Genomic DNA, 17,862 nt, shown 5'->3' with positions numbered 1-17,862 from the left:
AAGAAGCGTTCCATTTTAAAGCCTCCATAGAGTTCGGCATTTTTTAAATTTTATTGTCAATAAATACTCATACTTCTGCAATAGCATTATGTTTGTATTTAACATTTAAAGTTTTCTTCAAATAAAATATGATTATGATTCAATCTGTTTAATAAAGGCAACAGTAGTATACCGCTGTTCAAAACTCATAAATCCATGGACGACAAACAAAATCGGGATAACAAACAAAAACCGAGGGAAACGCATTAAATATAAGACCCAACACTAAAATGTAACACACACAGAAACGGACTAAGCATCAGACAAATACCACGAGAATAACAAAAATAACATCAAAACCAAATACATGAATTTGGGATAGACAAGTACCATGACACGTCTTATCGCAATGTGAATTTACACTCAAAATTAAGAGAAAACAAACGACGAAACGTTAAGATGTAACACACACAGAAACGAACTATAATATAACAATGGCCATATTCCTGACTAGATACAGGACATTTTTAAATGGTGGGTTGAACCTGGTTTTGTTGCATGCCGAACCTCCTTTTTTATAGCCATGTCTAACATTGTCTTAAGAAATAAAGGCAACAGTAGTATACCGCTGTTCAAAGCTCGTAAATCTATAGCAAAAAGCAAAATTGGGGTAACAAACCAAAACTGAGGGAAACGCATTAAATATAAGAGGAGAACAACGACACAACATTAAAAAGTAACACACGGAGAAACAGACTAAGCATTAGACAAAATCCGATGAGAATAACAAATATAAAATCTAAACCAAATACATGAATTTGGGATAGAAAAGTACCGTGACACGTCTTATAGTAATGTGAATTCACACTCATATATAAGAAAAATCAAACGACACAACGGAAACACAACATAAAAGGCTCACTCCTCTACAGCTTTCGAATATACTCTTATTTTATTGAAAAAAGGGAAATGCCAATGTAAGTTAATAAATATAAAATAACAAACCTTTTACAGAGGATAACTATCACAGTTGCCACGAGAAATATAAAACCTGTTGCAGCAATCACGGATATAAGAAGGACTTCTACAAGACAAAATAAGCTTTATAAAGATACCAAAGCACATGATTGTGTATATATGTGTGTGTGTGTGACAATAATATAGTTTATAACTTTATGATATATAAGCAAAGAACTTGATAAATTGCATGCTTATATTGGAGATTTTGAATTTGTTCAAAGTTTTGATTTTTTAACCTATATACAACTTTGCCTCATATTCTTATTTTGAAAAAAATTACACACCTAATTAAATGGGCATGTAAACAGTCAGAATGCGTATACAGATGTTCAAAATCTTTTAGGCCATTTGTATAATAAGAACAAACAAAAGAACTTCGTGAATTGGACATGCTTTGATACTATAACTGCCCTTGAATTTTTATTAGATAAAATTTGTGTTTGCTTTGGAGATTCCATATAATTTATTGCGTCCGAAGCGCTTTTCTGGATTTACCTTCATCAGGAACGCTCAAAGCCAAACATTTGAAATCCGAATAACTGTGCACCACTTGTTGCTGACCTGTTTCTGTATGTTATTTGTTACAATGTACGACTTCAACAGTTCGAAGCAGTGAACATATTTTCAAAAAGTACAAAACCCTGTTATGAAAGTTAATGTGACGATCGAATGAAAATTATATTTAGCATTTTAACTACGCTTTAATGAAAAGTTGACTCCTTTAAGACATTGAATTATAATATATTTACTATTAATTGGTGAATGATCATCTGATGACAAGACATGATTTGGCGTCCATTCACGACCTACACACAGACCAGGTAGTTTTCTGTCACATCTTAGTGGAAATCTTCGGAGACTGCCATCTTTATTAAGTCTGGCAGCGATACAGAACTCATGATTTGTAACTAATTAGGAAATCATTAGAAATTATGTTTATATATTTATAGATATTTCTATTTAATAAAAACAAGTGAATAGGCAGCATTCAACTCAAATTTTGAGCACACTGATTTTAAACTATTTCTGAACATATACATACAATTTACATACATGAAAACAAAATTCAAATGAGCCAAAAAAGTAAGTATAGAAATCACACGATAATGATTAAAAAGTGAATGAATTATGTGTACTTGAGTTCCTCAGTAAAAACAATCTTTGCGCCCACGATTAAAATGTTATTAAATCTATTTAAATAAAAGTGGTTGTTTGTTGTAAAAACACAACTCAAATGTTAGGATAATATAAGCCTCTTTGTGTTGCGATTTTTTATGATTTCATTCTGTGTTGGTCACATGACCAGTTTCCGTTGATCTTTAAAAACATTTTTGAGAAGATTGCTTCTTTTATTTGTCATGGTGTATGTCATATAAACCTGAACTACCACATCATATTTTTATTTGTTAATTTCTTGAAGATAAATGCAGTCGCATTTTTGTCATGTGTATTTTGCCACACGACGGGTGCCACATGTGAAACAGGATCTGCCTACCCTTCCGGAGCACCTGAGATCACCCCTAGTTTTTGATGGGGTTCGTGTTGTTTATTCTTTAGTTTTCTATGTTGAGTCAAGTGTACTATTGTTTTTCTGTTTGTCTATTTCATTTTTAGCCATGGCGTTGTCAGTTTGTTTTCGATTTATGAGTTTGACTGTCCCTTTGGTATCTTTCGTCCCTCTTTCTTGAACATGGTCGTGGTAACTACGTGTACATTGAACGCGTTTCTAATCCTTTTTTATGACCTCGGTTCATCTGTTGTGTGCATTATGTCCTGAATCAGTAGTGTGATTACGTCCTGATGTAAAGAAATACTTTTAATTTTTAGTTATGAAAAATTTTGTTTGTTTGAAATAACAAAAAAATATTTATGTTAGTTGTGAGTCTTGTCTTCTTTGAAATTAAACATATTCTAGCTTTGTGCTGCAAATAAGCAAAAATTCTCATAGTATAATACTAAAAACTTCTATGGTAATTGGCTAATTGATCGGGTTTCACACACTCCTTCTGAAGAAACGAATTGCTGTTTTGAATACGTTTTCACAGCTATTAGTAAGCGGGTACGTGCTGTATCGTGCCGACTATCATAACCGTTAATCTATTTATTACTACTTATATGTGAAGAAGTGTACCTTATAGATTACATCATTATATAACTAATGTCATCAGAGGTTGATTTTGGCCGTCGAAGTTAAAAATATAAAGCTTCATTTGAATTGAGATGGATAGTCTCGTATGGGGCAAGATATGCTTCCTTTTGGGAGCACTTGAGATCAATTCAAGTTTTTAGTGGGGTTCGTGTTGCTTCGTCTTTAGTTTTCTATGTTGTGTTTTGTGTACTATTGTTCGTTTGGTTATCTTAAATTCTGATTAATGAATTTGAATGTTCATCAGGTATCTTTCGCCCCTCTTTTTAAAATGATATTCTCATGTGATTTATGCCTGCAGAAGGAATTATACATGCATTGCTATTATAACGGTGGGTTACTTTCTATTTAGGATATTCACTCGAAGATTTATAATTGGAATTGGAATAATTATCATGAACAGGATGGGATATGGCGGCATGAAAACGCTTTGTACCTTAACCTCAATTTAACATTACTCATCTGACAATATCGTTCAAAACATTCCAAATAAGGAAGAAGTGGCTCAAGTCGGTTATACATATATGATGTCTCATTGATGAATATACCACATTTTATTTAAGTTAATACACGTAATTCTCAATTTCAATCAGTAACTATGCGCTGAATAAATATAAAAAGATGTGTTATGATTGGCAATGCGACAACTCTACACAAGAGACCTCATGACATAGAAATTAACAACTATAGATCAATGTATGGCATTCAACAATGAAAAATTTCTTATAGTTTAGTCAGTTATAGCAGGCCCAGAAATGAAAAATGTAAAACAGTTCAAACTAGAAAACTAACGGCCTGGTTTTAGTACCAAAAAAAGAACACAAAAAGCAATATGTTACACATCATTACCATTATCGCTGTTGTTTAAACGTTTTACCTGACACAAACACTTCATTAGTGGTAATGTTCTTTATTCACAATTAAAAAGGCGAACATCTCGTAATTAAATCTGATATATACTAAATGCCAATGAAAACGCAACACTTTTGTTTTTAAAAAAAATTCTGATTAATTTCATTTTATTTATATTAGAACTTGGTATAGTTGGTTGAAAATTAATTTTAAGACAATTGTCGACAACTTTCCGGTTGAGTGATTTTTTAAACAAATACGAAGTGATGGTCATTTTGAACGGACAACAAAAATTGAGTTCACCACTTTTCAAGATACGCACCATTATCACGATTCTGTCATTTAAAACTTGGCTAATGTCATGAATTTTCCCGCCCTTATGTTCAGAAACTGCCGTCTGGCGTAAACCTCGAAATCTGTAGACCGAAAACCGTCAGTGGTGGTACCATCGATATTTGGTACCCGCCTTGGGCAAAAGTCATGCTTTTCGCCGGATTTTTGTCCGATCGAGCAAATTTGGCATCAGATTGACAAGGTTTAGACGATGAAAACCACCATCAATATCCTAAAGTCAGCCTGCGTTTGCTTTGTGGGACAAGTATATAACCATTCTTCGAGATCACATTAAACGTTCGGGATGACCAATTCCACGCCGCTGTCGAGATTGCAGAGCACCACGGGGTTGTAACATTTTTTGTTAGGACTGTGAGTTAATGATTCGACATTGGATGTTTCGTTTCCCAAAAAATGACAATGAAACATTTTCGTGTGATATTGATCTTTTGTTAAAAATATTATCAAGAAAATTTAATTTGAAAGATTATCATTTCTTATATGAATTTTATTTTTGAAAAACCAAGTGTTGCGTTTTCATTGGATCTCAGTGCATATTGGAAGAAATACCTACATGTTCCTTGAATCCATCTACGTGTATTAGATAGCCAGTATGTTCCACCTGAAAACGAAGCATTGTTATACACCAGACTGTAACGGGATAACATGTAAGATGATTCACACAACTTAAAAGACTCAATCCATGTTCCACTCGACATATTCTGCTGGTAAAATGATTTAGATGTTACATGATCTGTTAAATAAACATTCTCATTATTGATTTGAAAGAAGTTAATACATCAAATGACTGTTATGTTGTCTAGGCTTGTACATTCTTGCATTACATACACATAATATCATACCCACAAATCAAATATTGGTAGCGTTTTGCATGCAGTCTATACACAAACATGTATATGAGTGTGAATTAAGTTCCCTATTGGAGCTTCGTCTTTTAGTCTCTAAGTTATAATACAAATTGCATTGGCGGTTGATGTTTTTAAAAGATATTTGCTTCTCACGTCATAAGTCGTAAATTATTGTAATATAAATTGAAATTCCGAATGAAGACGGTGAACGTGTGAAAGAGATAACATCTCGACAAAAGAGTCATATTGTTAGATGAAACTCGTTTCATATAACTTTAATAGCCTGCGGCGCATGAATTAAATAAGTCAAATTAAATAACGAAACTGTCTATATAAGGAGCATAAAGAATACATTAATTTCGTTTGATCTGTTTGAACTTTTCATTGTGCCATTTTGGGACAACATCCCTAACGTGCCTCGAAATGAGGAACTCAAAAGTCACGTGTACAGAAAAAAATCTCTGTGTAGTGATATTGGACATGTTTCTATTTTTAACAAATGACTGAACTTAATTGTTTGTGGTGATTCGGAAAGTAGAGAAACATAGAATAAATGTGTAAAAAATATGGAGCTATTGAATGTGTTGAAAGTATTAAATTTTCAAAGAACTTATTGTGTTAAAAAGAGGGTATTTTAGTATTTTACCACAAGAAGCCGCATCACAAAAGGATGTTCGGGGTTTGCTTATTTACGGGAAAAGTAATCTCACTTCGTATCCCGTAAATTTAACCACATATGTGAAAATGTCACAGCCTCGAAACGAGCTATCATACATATCTAAGTTTACGATATGGACTGAGCTACAGGAAAAAACGTTACCATTACCGCCTATGTAAAACCAATTAAAGATTTTGACCCATTTGATTAAATTTTTTCCATTTTTGACCTTTCGTCGAATGTCATTATTTGTGTTATTAACTTTTTACACACTTTTAAAATGAAATGAAAAACCGGTAAAATAAAAATATTTGTAAAATATCATGGACAAAAAACACAAAAGAAACTAACCGTCGTTAAAATAAAGATTAATAACCTTGCTATAAATCTGCACGAGTACCAGACTACCTTGTAAGGTCAATTGCAATACAGACTTTGGATAAAATGGTAGCGGGATTACTTGCCAATTTTATTTTATGCTCCCAATCATTTTATCTCATTTACATATTAAAATAATCACCTCATGTGGACAAGTTTACTTGAATATATTATCTCGTTAGAACTATGATAAATGATGCTCTTAAGCTGCATATTTTCAGAAATAATAAGATGTAATACCAAATAATAATTAACGGATGCTATTTTAAAAGATCTGTTTTTTTTGTGGTTATCGAAATTTCAAGTCTTGTCATAAGTAATTAAAGCTTCATACTAGCATTATATGATTTATTAAATCAATTCGTAGATTTGTCTATTTTACAACTTGTTTTGGTTGTTAAAATATGTTCATGAACAGTTGTACTTCATTCATATTTCGAAAACCGGAAGTATCTCATAAGACTTGGAAAATGAGTGTCAAATATCCGTGTGACGCAATCACAAATCCTTTTTTGCAAAGCCTACATCATCATGATCAGTGCAAATCCAACTCCCAACAAAAAAATGGTCAATTGTCCGAAAAAGAATTCTGCCAACCCTTACGGATAATCTCTTTTATTTTCATCAGAAGGTGTGTTTAAGTGTTACCGCATGCAATGAAAACTGCACTATCCTTTTCCTTCTTAAACATGATGCGCAAAATAGATTATTTTGTCGATGTTCGCCACATATTCGATGAGAAACATACATGATTATAACGATTTTGTTACGATGATGTTCTAAGTGGACATAATCAAGATTATATAGTTTGTGCAAAAGAAAAGATAAACACTACGCTATTTGTAGATTTTTGTCCTCTTTTTGTTGGTAAAATATTTTGAAATCTGCTTTTAAAGATTGCATAAAATATCCTACATTCCTATAAAACTAGGCACACAAATCGCCTTTGGATTATGTTTTACGATAAAATACCTGTTTGATATATTGAAAATGCATCCAAATTAGGGTGTGTATGTCCGCAGAATGCATTGTAGTCTCCTCGGCTGTCACTTGTCTTGGGTGTTTCATATACGCTTTATTGGCATTGTTTTGTTCTTAATTCTTTTAATTAGCGGGAAATATAGAGTCTTAATGATAATTTTGTAGTAATTGACAAAACTTTCAAATATAGATGAACTGTTTATCTTTGTTTGTTCAAATATTTGGTTCTGAAGCTTTCAAGGCCACTTATCTAATTTATATAACCCCTTTAAGTACAAGGATAATGACCAACTTTGGTTGTAATTTGTTTGTACGAATTTTATAAGTGAATGCATGTTGGTGTAATCTGTATAAGTTGTAACATTAAAATATAATTCACTTTAAACAATCTAAAGACGTGCGTTTTAATGGTTAACATAGTAAACTTGATAAGAAACTCATCGAATATGTCAAACTTATAATGTAGTACGTCAGACACGCATTAATTTACATGGAACTAAACAGTTATGCTAGAATCAAGAGAGAAAACTAATTTGAACAAAACACCTGAATTTCTGTATATTGGAATCAAGTTTTGAAACTTTCAGAATGAAACTTATCTTTTAACTTACATAGTTAGGTCAGAAAATGGTAAAGGTATTTATAATCATATTAAATACATGTGTTTTGATAGCAGATAATTGTGTATGTATTAGATATTCAATGATATTATTGTTATATTTGTACACGTTTGATTAATGCACCAAACTGGTATCATCCCCATTTGATTTATATTTGCTTCATTTGTCTAGCCTTCACAAAAACCTTTGATTTAAAATGTGTTATTTTGAATCGGTATGTTGTTTACTTAAAGTATTGTCTGCTTTAGCAAGCGCTTAATAGCTTCTCCGTACTGACAATTTGTTTTTGCTTGCAAACAGTATTGTGTATCCAAACTTGATATTAACGTACATTACTTATAGAATAACTAATCGAAGAATTTAAATAGAGAAAAATATTCAACTCGTGACCAAACAAAAGATTAGTTCACGAATGCACGTAGCGCATGAGTTAATAAACAGTGTTGTTCCGTCACGAGTTCAATATTTGTCCTTATTTGAATTAGTCATTCTTTTCATTACATTGGTAAATTGTCTTTTTGCTGAAATTAAAGTAAAAATGTAAGGAACTACATTATTTCCACGCATTCCTAATTTGTTTCGATCCGACGTCATTGATCATTACGTTTTGTCAACTGACAACGCTACTATTGTATGACGTCAGAAGATGGAAATAACCATGTTTATTTCACATGTGAAATTATTGGTTTTTATTTCACTGGGAAATCTTAGTAATTAATTGCCACCAATGTAATAAAATTTAACTAAGTGGTCAGAAAAGTGAGTAGTATCTCTGTTCGTTTTCATTTAGGTCAACTGAATATTTTAAACGTATTTTGTTATTTCCTAGGATAAAATCTTTTTTTTTTAGAAAAGCATTGTATAGTGTACATTGCTAATATATGGAGCAATAATGAACTGTTAACTCTGAGCCGAGTTTCATTGGGCCAACATCAAGATTGCATAACTGTAAAGTCTTTACGAACAATTTCCGGTTGTTATTTTGAAAATTTGTATTATCTATAAATTTGTGTTGTTTTTTTAAAGTTGTATCAGTTTTGGGTAGCTAGTATTTCAAATTATATTTGGTTTATTATTTCAAATTGAATTTGATTTTATTGAAAAATAAAAACAATAAAGTTGTACATTTTTACATAACAGTCAAATATTGGATTCAGAAACAAGTTTAGAGATACTTTTATAAATCTCCTGAAATTGTATTTGTTCTTCGTGCGCCTATTTGTTATTAAGTTTTCTACATTTGAAAATGCATATACCAAGTCAGGAATATGACAGTTCTTGTCCATTCGTTTTTGATGCGTTTTGTTATTTGATTTTGCCATGTGATTATGGACTTTCCGAACTGATTTTCCTCTAAGTTCAGTATTTTTGTGATTTTACTTTTTAAAAGGTCTGTATTTATTTGGAAATATGTTAGTTATAACATGTATACGATTACATTCAGTATGAATTTCGATGTATCCAAATTTCGTTGTTTGATTCTAATATTAGTATATAAATATATTGCAATTAAAAGTCGAGTTGATATTCGTCGATATAAAATTCTCATGCGTTATGAGATCTATTACTGACATTCAGATGTTCCTATTTTAATAAACGTGCTACAAGAAACTAAAACGTTTATCTCGTATTTACTTGTAAATATATGAATTGGTTAAAGGCATCAGACAACAATCAAAGATAAGCAATGATGTAATATATGCCCTTTTCGCATTTTTTATCGTCGATAATCTTTCTTTTTGCAATATGTGCTCAAATTGTTAAGCATTATGAGTTTTGTCATAAAACAAATAGAATGTATATTATTAGAAAGTGCTGTAATGAATAACATAGTCTTATAAATAGATTTACCGTGTAAAAAACTTCAAAATGTACATGCAAGCCAATAAAATTGTACTGTTTGCAATACAATAAACAGTCTTTTAATTGGTTTCCTGGTTCCACATTTGTTTTATATCCTATTAACTGTCGATCCTCGTTTAATCCGAAACATCCTGATTAAAACAAAGAGAAAACAGAGTCTGGTTATATTATGAACTTTGTGTTTTCCAATTGCTAAAAATGATACATGATTCTACATTTCAATGCAGTCATTAACATATATATTTGGTATTTCAAAACACCATTCCTTTTTATTTTGTGTTTCTAAAGAATATCAAGGAAAAAATTGTGGTTACATTGTTACTTAAGCTTGTACACTGGGTGACTTATAGGGGGAAAGCAAATGTGATACTATACCTTATAAGAGCAACACGACGGGTGCCACATGTGGAATAGGTCTACTCATATTTCCGGAGCACCTGAAATCATCTCTAAGGGTTAATGTTGCTCAGCCATTTTTATGTTAGGAGTTGTATAATGTTGTAGGTCTTTTGGTCGTTTTTTTGTCATAACGTTGTCAGTTTAGATTCCTTACGTCGTAACTACAATCCCCTTCCCTTTCATGAATGAGCATAAGCAACACGACGGGTGCCACATGTGGATCAGGATCTGCTTACCCTTCCGGAGCACCTAAGATCACCCCTAGTTTTTTGGTGGGGTTCGTGTTGTTTATTCTGTAGTTTTCTATGTTGTGTTATGTGTACTATTGTTTGTCTTTTTCATTTTTAGCCATGGCGTTGTCAGTTTGTTTTAGATTTATGAGTTTGCCTGTCCCTTTGGTATCTTTCGTCCCTCTTTTAGATTCGACTTTTGTGTAAATATCTCTTGCCTACTTTTTTTTTATCACAAACCCAAATAAAGAGTTTTCCTATTGAAAAACCCGGTCCGCACTAAACGTACAAAAAAACATCAGCTGGACATTGTCAAGACTTTTAAAGTCATTGCTTGCTTGATAATATGTATAATCAGAAGAGAATATAAGAGATAAACAAATCGCGGCAAATGATTCATTTTAGAATAGGAATATTTTCTGTCCTTATTCCATATCCATTTCTTTACTGGTATGAGACCCGACTGATGGAATTTGATGTATATAAAATATGCATTTAGCAACACTAACTGATATCTAGAAGATATGTTCTCTGTATATAGTTCATGATGTTTTGACGTATACAATTCTTTCAAGTCCGGTTGAACTCAACTCAATAGAGTAATTCATATCATAACATCCATATCGAATATTTTGGTTATATCACCAAACTTTGTTTTCATATTGGCAATTTTCTCTTCCTGTTGTCATTTTATCAATTATCTTTGTTCATATGCCCGAACATCGTATACGCATGATGAACGCATTTAAAAGGAGTTATACTACTGGTGTCACTAATGAAACAAAACAGCCAACTCTTCAAGGGACTTTGGTGGTGATCAATATGTATAAATTGTTCATGGTGTTGTCTTTTTTTTTAGTCGTCTGATAGATGCTCACAGCCCGCTTGGTATCTTCTACTTGCCTTTAATTTGCAAATGGAAGGTTATCTAGAATCTATTGCACAATACAATGGAAATACATCAAATTTGTGATTATTGTTATATTGCATGCAAAGAGGAAACAAATCATACAAACTGTTTTAAGCTATACACATATTTACCTAGATATTCTACCCATGGCAAATATTTGCCACTATCGCCTGTCCACATAAGGTCAGAGTTCAAAGTTCGAATAGTTATATTTGTATGTACATTTCCTACTAGTGAACATTTGTCTCTGGCTTGGAACCATGTATGTTTTGTCTTCGTTAAGGATATGTGAACATTTTCACCTACGAATTAAAAAAAGAATTCGGATTATTCATTAAAAGATATTAAGAACTTAAAACTAACAAAAACTGCGGATAAAACTTTTAACTGAAATTGCAAATGTGTGTATATGCATATATATATCTACTACTTGTACTAACGATAAACTCATCAATTCATCTGGTAAATTTAGAATGAAAATGGGAAATATGTCAAAGAGACAACCCACTCTAAGAGCATAAACCAATGGGTCTTAAACGCAGCGAGAAAAATCCCGCACCTGGAGGTGGTCCTCCGCTGGCACGTAGATAAAATTGTGTATTAGTTCAGAAAAAATTGACGTCACACCCATGCAAGACCTCCCTTTTCTGTTTAGCATAATACCATCATAACATATATGAGAAGAACGAACCCCGTATCATGCCAACAACTTAATGATAGAAGTACTATGTGTTTTTCCTATGCAAAGACTCTATGTATGAATCAATATTAATAGCATAATGTGCAATCCGAATATGACTGTTTAAAGGTTGTGTCAGCTTATGAGGTGAATGCCCAATTTATTGTGCTTTGTTAATGTTTAACGAATTTAATTATATTCCACTGACCTGTGCTCTAACAACTGTTAAGGACCTAGTTTTGTTCTTTGGAAGTCTTTGATATGTTTCGCTCTTTTTGGTCAGCAGTTGATCTTTGTTTACAGAAATGAGTGAATATTCACTATACCTCACTCCACACAAATCTTCACCAAAAACAACTCTTTTTGTTTTTTACAAAACAGTCTTTTGATCTGTATGCAACTTTTTTTAAATATTTCTCAGTACCAAAACAAATACGTGTTCGGATTGCGAAGGTATACAATTATTTGTATAGTATGTTAGCATTCAAGATAAAGTAAAAAGGTCAGTGAGGGATATACCTATCATGAATGTGTACCTTTTATATTCACTTCTCACAGTTAACAAACGACCTTATAAAGACCAAACAAAACAAAGTTATTTCTTTTTCATGTTCGACAACAAAATGCAGATTTTACTAGAACATACACAAGAAATGTATCCACCTGAAGGCATTGCTTTTAAAATGATTACAAATAATACTGACCGATTCAATTGCTTGTGCTCATATACATTGTATAGTTATTTGTCATGGTAATTGTAACAGAGTAAGGCTACTCGTTTATATTCTAACGTAACTCTGGTGCCGTCTAGTAGAGTGTACACGTCTGCTTTATTTCGGTATGCGCGTGTAAACTAGTACCATTAGCTATCGGATTTCAGAAATGTATTGTGGAAATAAAAGTATGTGTATAATGTATTATATGAAATTTGAATGTCGGGTAAAGTTTCTTTTCAAAAGGTTAAATTACGAATAAAGCCCGTCATCCATAGTTTGTCTTCCAGATCTTTTTATTTGCTACATGTAAGATAGCTGACTATATTTATTAATTTATTCGTGTTACTATTATACCGCTGTTTTGCAGTCGAAGTGTCTGTTCTGCAGATAACCATCTCTTACTATATTGTTCACTTTCAAATAATACTAAAACACTTTTGTTTTTTTCCCTGTGTTGATACTGTACACATTATTCTGGACATTAAACAAGATATTGTATGCTTCGATATACAGTTGATTACAAAACTATGTAAATTACAGCCACCAATATCACAGTGAAGTACAGCACCATTACATTACAGTAGTTTAAGCTTTGCAGTTCTCTTAGGAACTCCGTATAAACATTTTAATTAGTTTTCATCTAATTATTTTGTCTATCTATTGGTTTTGTATATTATTATGTTCTATATATAATATATCGTTCTTTGATATAATTGTCATTTGAAAAATAGCATATAAATGATTGTTAAAACCATTGAAATAATTTCTTTTTAAATGCTCTTAGTATACTAGCAGGCCAAATCTAGGTTATGTTACCTAAATCAAGCATTCCTATTTGAAGACTTCCCATTTTCCGTAATGCATTGGTGTTTGAACAATATAATATAGTCTATGTGTATGCATTTCATATGTATAATACGAAATAAAGTATCAAACATAACGTTCGGAATATTCACTGAATGAAAATAAAAATTTAGACATCAAAATAACCCGCTAAAATGTAAATTAGTTACAAATCCTATTTCTTTTCTATCCAAAAATGTATTACAATACTGTACTGTAACGTGCAAATGTAAATGAACTTAACCGAGGAAGTCTCTTAAAATTACAACACACAACTTTTTAACAAGTTCAAGTGCTTCCTGATATGCAATAAACAAATATACATACACCACATCTGTCTTTATATAAAATAGTAATACTAATTTCAAGTTTTATAACTTGAAAATGTACATTTGCCTAATAAAAATGTGCTGTTGCCTTAATAAAAACGAAATAAAAGCATCAAACTTCCCGTTCGGATTATTCAATGAATCAAAATTAAAATCTAAAACGTACACATTTATGCTGAAGAAAGTAAATTATTGACAAATTCCATTTTATGTCTATTCAAGTACGCCTTTTTCTGTCACATTCATATGCAATTTTAAAAGTACGTAAACGAGGAGCTCTTACACTGCCAACACAAAACTTTGTAAAATGCTCAAGTAATTCCTGACATGTCATACATTCAATGGCTAACATTCAACATATAATATAAAAATGTGTATAGGAAAACAAAATATATCTATTAATACTTATTTCAAGATTTTATAACATGAAAATGTAATAAAAGTACATCTGCCTTAATGTTTGTTATGTTTGGATTTTTCTCTCAAGAACACGTCGCCTGTCTTGTATTAACAATTGTATAATTGCTAACTACATATTTCTCCTCATTATCTTTATAGTTTTGCACTTCGATATGTTTGATACAAATTACGTAGTTACCAAAGGTACCAGGATTATAATTAAATACGCCAGACGCGCGTTTCGTCTACATAATAAAATAGAAAATCTGCTTACGTTCAGTTTGGTGCTAGCCAAGTCTCCATGTTAAAAATCGAACTTAACGGTGTTTATATATCTCAACTTGTACGATTCGCTCGTGTATGTAACAATGGTTTAGATTTTAAGGAGAGAAATTTATGTTTTACTGAAAAATTATTACACCAGGGTTTTCGATATCACAAACTAATTAAAACATTTACTAAATTGTATCATCGGTATAAGGACATCATTCGTAAAGATAGCTCAACATGCAGACTTCTTATATATTTACGTTTAGGTATTTCACATCCATTTTTTTATGGAAATATTCTTTATAAAGCACAAAAATCTCAGTATTCACCGCAGAAACTAACAAAACCTTTAAATAGACTTATTAAGAAGGGATTTAGTTACGATACTGTTGTCAGGTCATTAAAGATTGCATATTTTGGCGTACATATTGATTCACTTATAGGGTCTTTGCATCGGAACTAAACACATTTATTAATAAAAAAGGTGTTGGCATGACACGGGTTATGTTCTTCTAATATATGTTATGATGGTATGATACTAAACCCCTAACGGGAAGGATTGTGCCTGATATTCATATGATAAAATCATAATCTTTCAATCAGTTTAATTGAAGTCTGGAGCTGGCATGTCAGGTAACTGCTAGTAGTCTGTTGTTATTTATGTATAATTGTCATTTTGTTTATTTTTTTTGGTTACATCTTCTGACATCAGACTCGGACTTCTCTTGAACTGAATTTTAAATGTACGTATTGTTATGCGTTTACTTTTCTACATTGGCTAGAGGTATAGGGGGAGGGTTGAGATCTCATAAACATGTTTAACCCCGCCGCATTTTTGCGCCTGTCCCAAGTCAGGAGCCTCTGGTCTTTGTTAGTCTTGTATTATTTTAATTTTAGTTTCTTGTGTACAATTTGGAAATTAGTGTGGCGTTCATTATCACTGAACTAGTATTTATTTGTTAAGGGGCCAGCTGAAGGACGCTTCCGGGTGCGGGAATTTCTCGTTACATTGAAGACCTGTTGTTGACCTTCTGTTGTTGTTTTTTCTATGGTCAGGTTGTTGTCTCTTTGATACATTTCCCATTTCCATTCTCAATTTTATTTTACCTTTAATGGTTGACTTTTACAAATTGCGACTCTCATAAGTCATCTTCTTATATCTATATAGCTCTTCGCTTATCCTTACGTACACTCCTTAAACATGACCGCCACAAAAAAGCACAAAGTGCCGAAAGTGACGTTATACGCCAATCAATTAATAGATCTTTAATCTTTGTTGTAACAGTTAGTAGTTTTATTTACTTATTTTGTCTAGATAGTGTCACAACGAAACGACTTTTGGTATGAACGAACATGTAAACTTGCTTAAATTGAGTGAGACATATTAAGTGCCATTATTAAAAAACCTTTTTATTTGAACCTACTCTTTCACTATCATATACATGATATACATGAATTAAACGTCGGAAGCAAAACTTTTTGAAAATTGATTATTGACCCGGATTTGTTTCAATTAAATGGGTGTATTACTTTTGAACATTGGTATACTATTGTTACCTTTATCTATAAGTCCGGTAGAGGTAGTTAGAAGGAAAGTCTTTTTTCAAATCGATGAAGCAATGAATTGCTTAAAATTATCATTGCAAGAGATTACGATCATGTGTCATTTTGAAATGTTTGATCGGTACCTGATGTCAAGAAGGATCTTTCCTATTTCACGGTTTCAAATTTGAAAGTTAGGGCTCAGATTTTTAAATTTTCACACCAAAACAGATAACATATATTTTCAATGCTATTGTATGCTGAAATTTAAACACCACAAACAGAACTCTCTAATAATACTCAAGGAAAGATTTCAAAAGTTATATGTTTGACGGAAAACCCGCTGGCTACAAACCGTTAACATTGTCAGTGTAATCTTAATCTTACACCATGTACACCGTAGATTAGTAAATTAATTGTACACAGCAAAACAACGAGAAGATTTCAAAGACTATTATGCCGACATTATGACTTGTTGAAGCGATCACTGATGAAGACCGACGTAGATTTTTTCTTCAAACACGACAGACAAACCGGACCTATAAACATTTACGGTCAGGTGTGAGCTCAGATACATCTATTTGCAAACCTCTATTTTTAACTATTAGTAATAGTTACATGTTGAACTCTCTGTTATAATTTGACATGTTCCTTAAAAAATTGGAAATGTCAGAACGTCCCCATCAAGCTATCTTGTTACACTCCTAGTTTAAATGTTTAAATCTTCCACATAACTAGCAACTAGCAATATAACTTACCCCTTAAACTATCAAATAAAAGAATGATGATCACGACGTACAATGTTAGATCCATGGTTTATATCAACAAGTATGTAATTAAGAGTGTTGTCATCTATATATTATTAATGAAAAATCGGAAGTGAAAGTTTTTTTTTAAAATTTATTATAATTTCCTGTTTAGGTTAAGTTATAGCACTGCATATTCATTATAATAGTCATGTACATGTAACAACGTCTCGTCAGCCATGTTTTAATGAAAAAGTTAAAATAAGTCGAGCAAAATTTCATAGGTTAACATGTAAATGTGATTATGTTATATGTATTTGCTAGTCAATTCTAAATTGAAGCTTCAATGAGGCCTTAATGCGATTGATGTTTACAATTATCAGTTAGTTTGTAAATTTCGGTGTCTTTTGGTCTCGTGTTCAATCATACCTCATCTTCATTTTTTTTGTCGGGTCCTTTTAATGCCTCTATAAAATATTGTGTTTTCCTTGCACTAGTAACCCGAATTTAACTTGATCGGTCAAAAACGTGTTAACGCTATTTAAATGAGATTGATCGTTATTTGATAAAGATTGACAAAAATTAAAAAATATATTTAATTCATTTCAATTCATATCAATTCATTTTAACGCCAGTCAAATAGATTTCTCTGCTGTGAATCAATTGAAATCAAGTTGCCGGTTAGTTGCGTTAAACTAATAGGCCACGCCCCCGTTAAACAATTTCAAACATGCATTAATTCGTTTTAAACATGGATAGGACCCGGGCTTTTTACAGGTAAATCACCCAAGCAAAACGACCTCGATATATATAATATATCGTTTTTTTGTTTCAAACTTTAAAAGAATCACTTATTTACCAGAACAATTAACAAAACGACACTTGCAAGAAAGGATCTGAGAGTACTTAAGTTTCTGACAGCTAGTTCACACTGTTACGTTTGAAGTCTTCCTGTCCGTCATCCCGCAATCGTTATTTAGAAGACCATAAGTGAATGAATAATTTGATTTTCTGTCTCAGGACCTACGTATATATAAAATACTTGCCACTGAACATTGAACCAAGTAAAATCTATACACATCGTTTCATATATAAAAATC

At 31.9% G+C, this 17,862-nt stretch overlaps 2 protein-coding genes across 2 annotated transcripts; both read right to left on the bottom strand.

Annotated features, from left to right (window-relative positions):
* Positions 1-1,311: 1,311 nt before the first annotated feature.
* LOC134683955 (uncharacterized) lies at positions 1,312-5,089 on the bottom strand. Its single transcript, XM_063543264.1, has 2 exons — positions 4,905-5,089; positions 1,312-1,907 (listed from the first exon to the last, which is right to left on the bottom strand). The coding sequence occupies exons 1-2, from the start codon at positions 5,047-5,049 to the stop codon at positions 1,690-1,692; spliced, it is 363 nt and encodes a 120-aa protein (XP_063399334.1). The 5' UTR covers positions 5,050-5,089; the 3' UTR covers positions 1,312-1,689.
* Positions 5,090-8,333: 3,244 nt separating this feature from the next.
* On the bottom strand, positions 8,334-16,879 carry LOC134684699 (uncharacterized). Its single transcript, XM_063544003.1, has 4 exons — positions 16,775-16,879; positions 11,370-11,540; positions 9,712-9,830; positions 8,334-8,357 (listed from the first exon to the last, which is right to left on the bottom strand). Exons 1-4 carry the CDS (start codon positions 16,827-16,829, stop codon positions 8,334-8,336), a joined length of 369 nt encoding a protein of 122 aa, XP_063400073.1. The 5' UTR covers positions 16,830-16,879.
* Positions 16,880-17,862: the final 983 nt, after the last annotated feature.

This window comes from Mytilus trossulus, chromosome 9 (genome assembly GCF_036588685.1).
Source record: "Mytilus trossulus isolate FHL-02 chromosome 9, PNRI_Mtr1.1.1.hap1, whole genome shotgun sequence".
NCBI lineage: Eukaryota > Metazoa > Mollusca > Bivalvia > Mytilida > Mytilidae > Mytilus > Mytilus trossulus.
This window is presented reverse-complemented; position numbering and strand designations above follow the sequence as displayed.

Bases quoted from the DNA above. Each gene is read 5' to 3' on its own strand.
- LOC134683955 (XM_063543264.1), bottom strand. From the start codon at position 5,049: ATGTCGAGTGGAACATGGATTGAGTCTTTTAAGTTGTGTGAATCATCT. The intron at 1,908-4,904 runs GTAGGTATTTCT...TTTCCTAATTAG, and splicing joins TAGATGGATTCAAGGAACAT to TTACAAATCATGAGTTCTGT.
- LOC134684699 (XM_063544003.1), bottom strand. From the start codon at position 16,829: ATGGATCTAACATTGTACGTCGTGATCATCATTCTTTTATTTGATAGT. The intron at 11,541-16,774 runs GTAAGTTATATT...TTTAATTCGTAG, and splicing joins TTTATTTGATAGTTTAAGGG to GTGAAAATGTTCACATATCC. The intron at 8,358-9,711 runs GTACATTTTGAA...CTTTAATTTCAG, and splicing joins ACAATTTTATTGGCTTGCAT to CAAAAAGACAATTTACCAAT.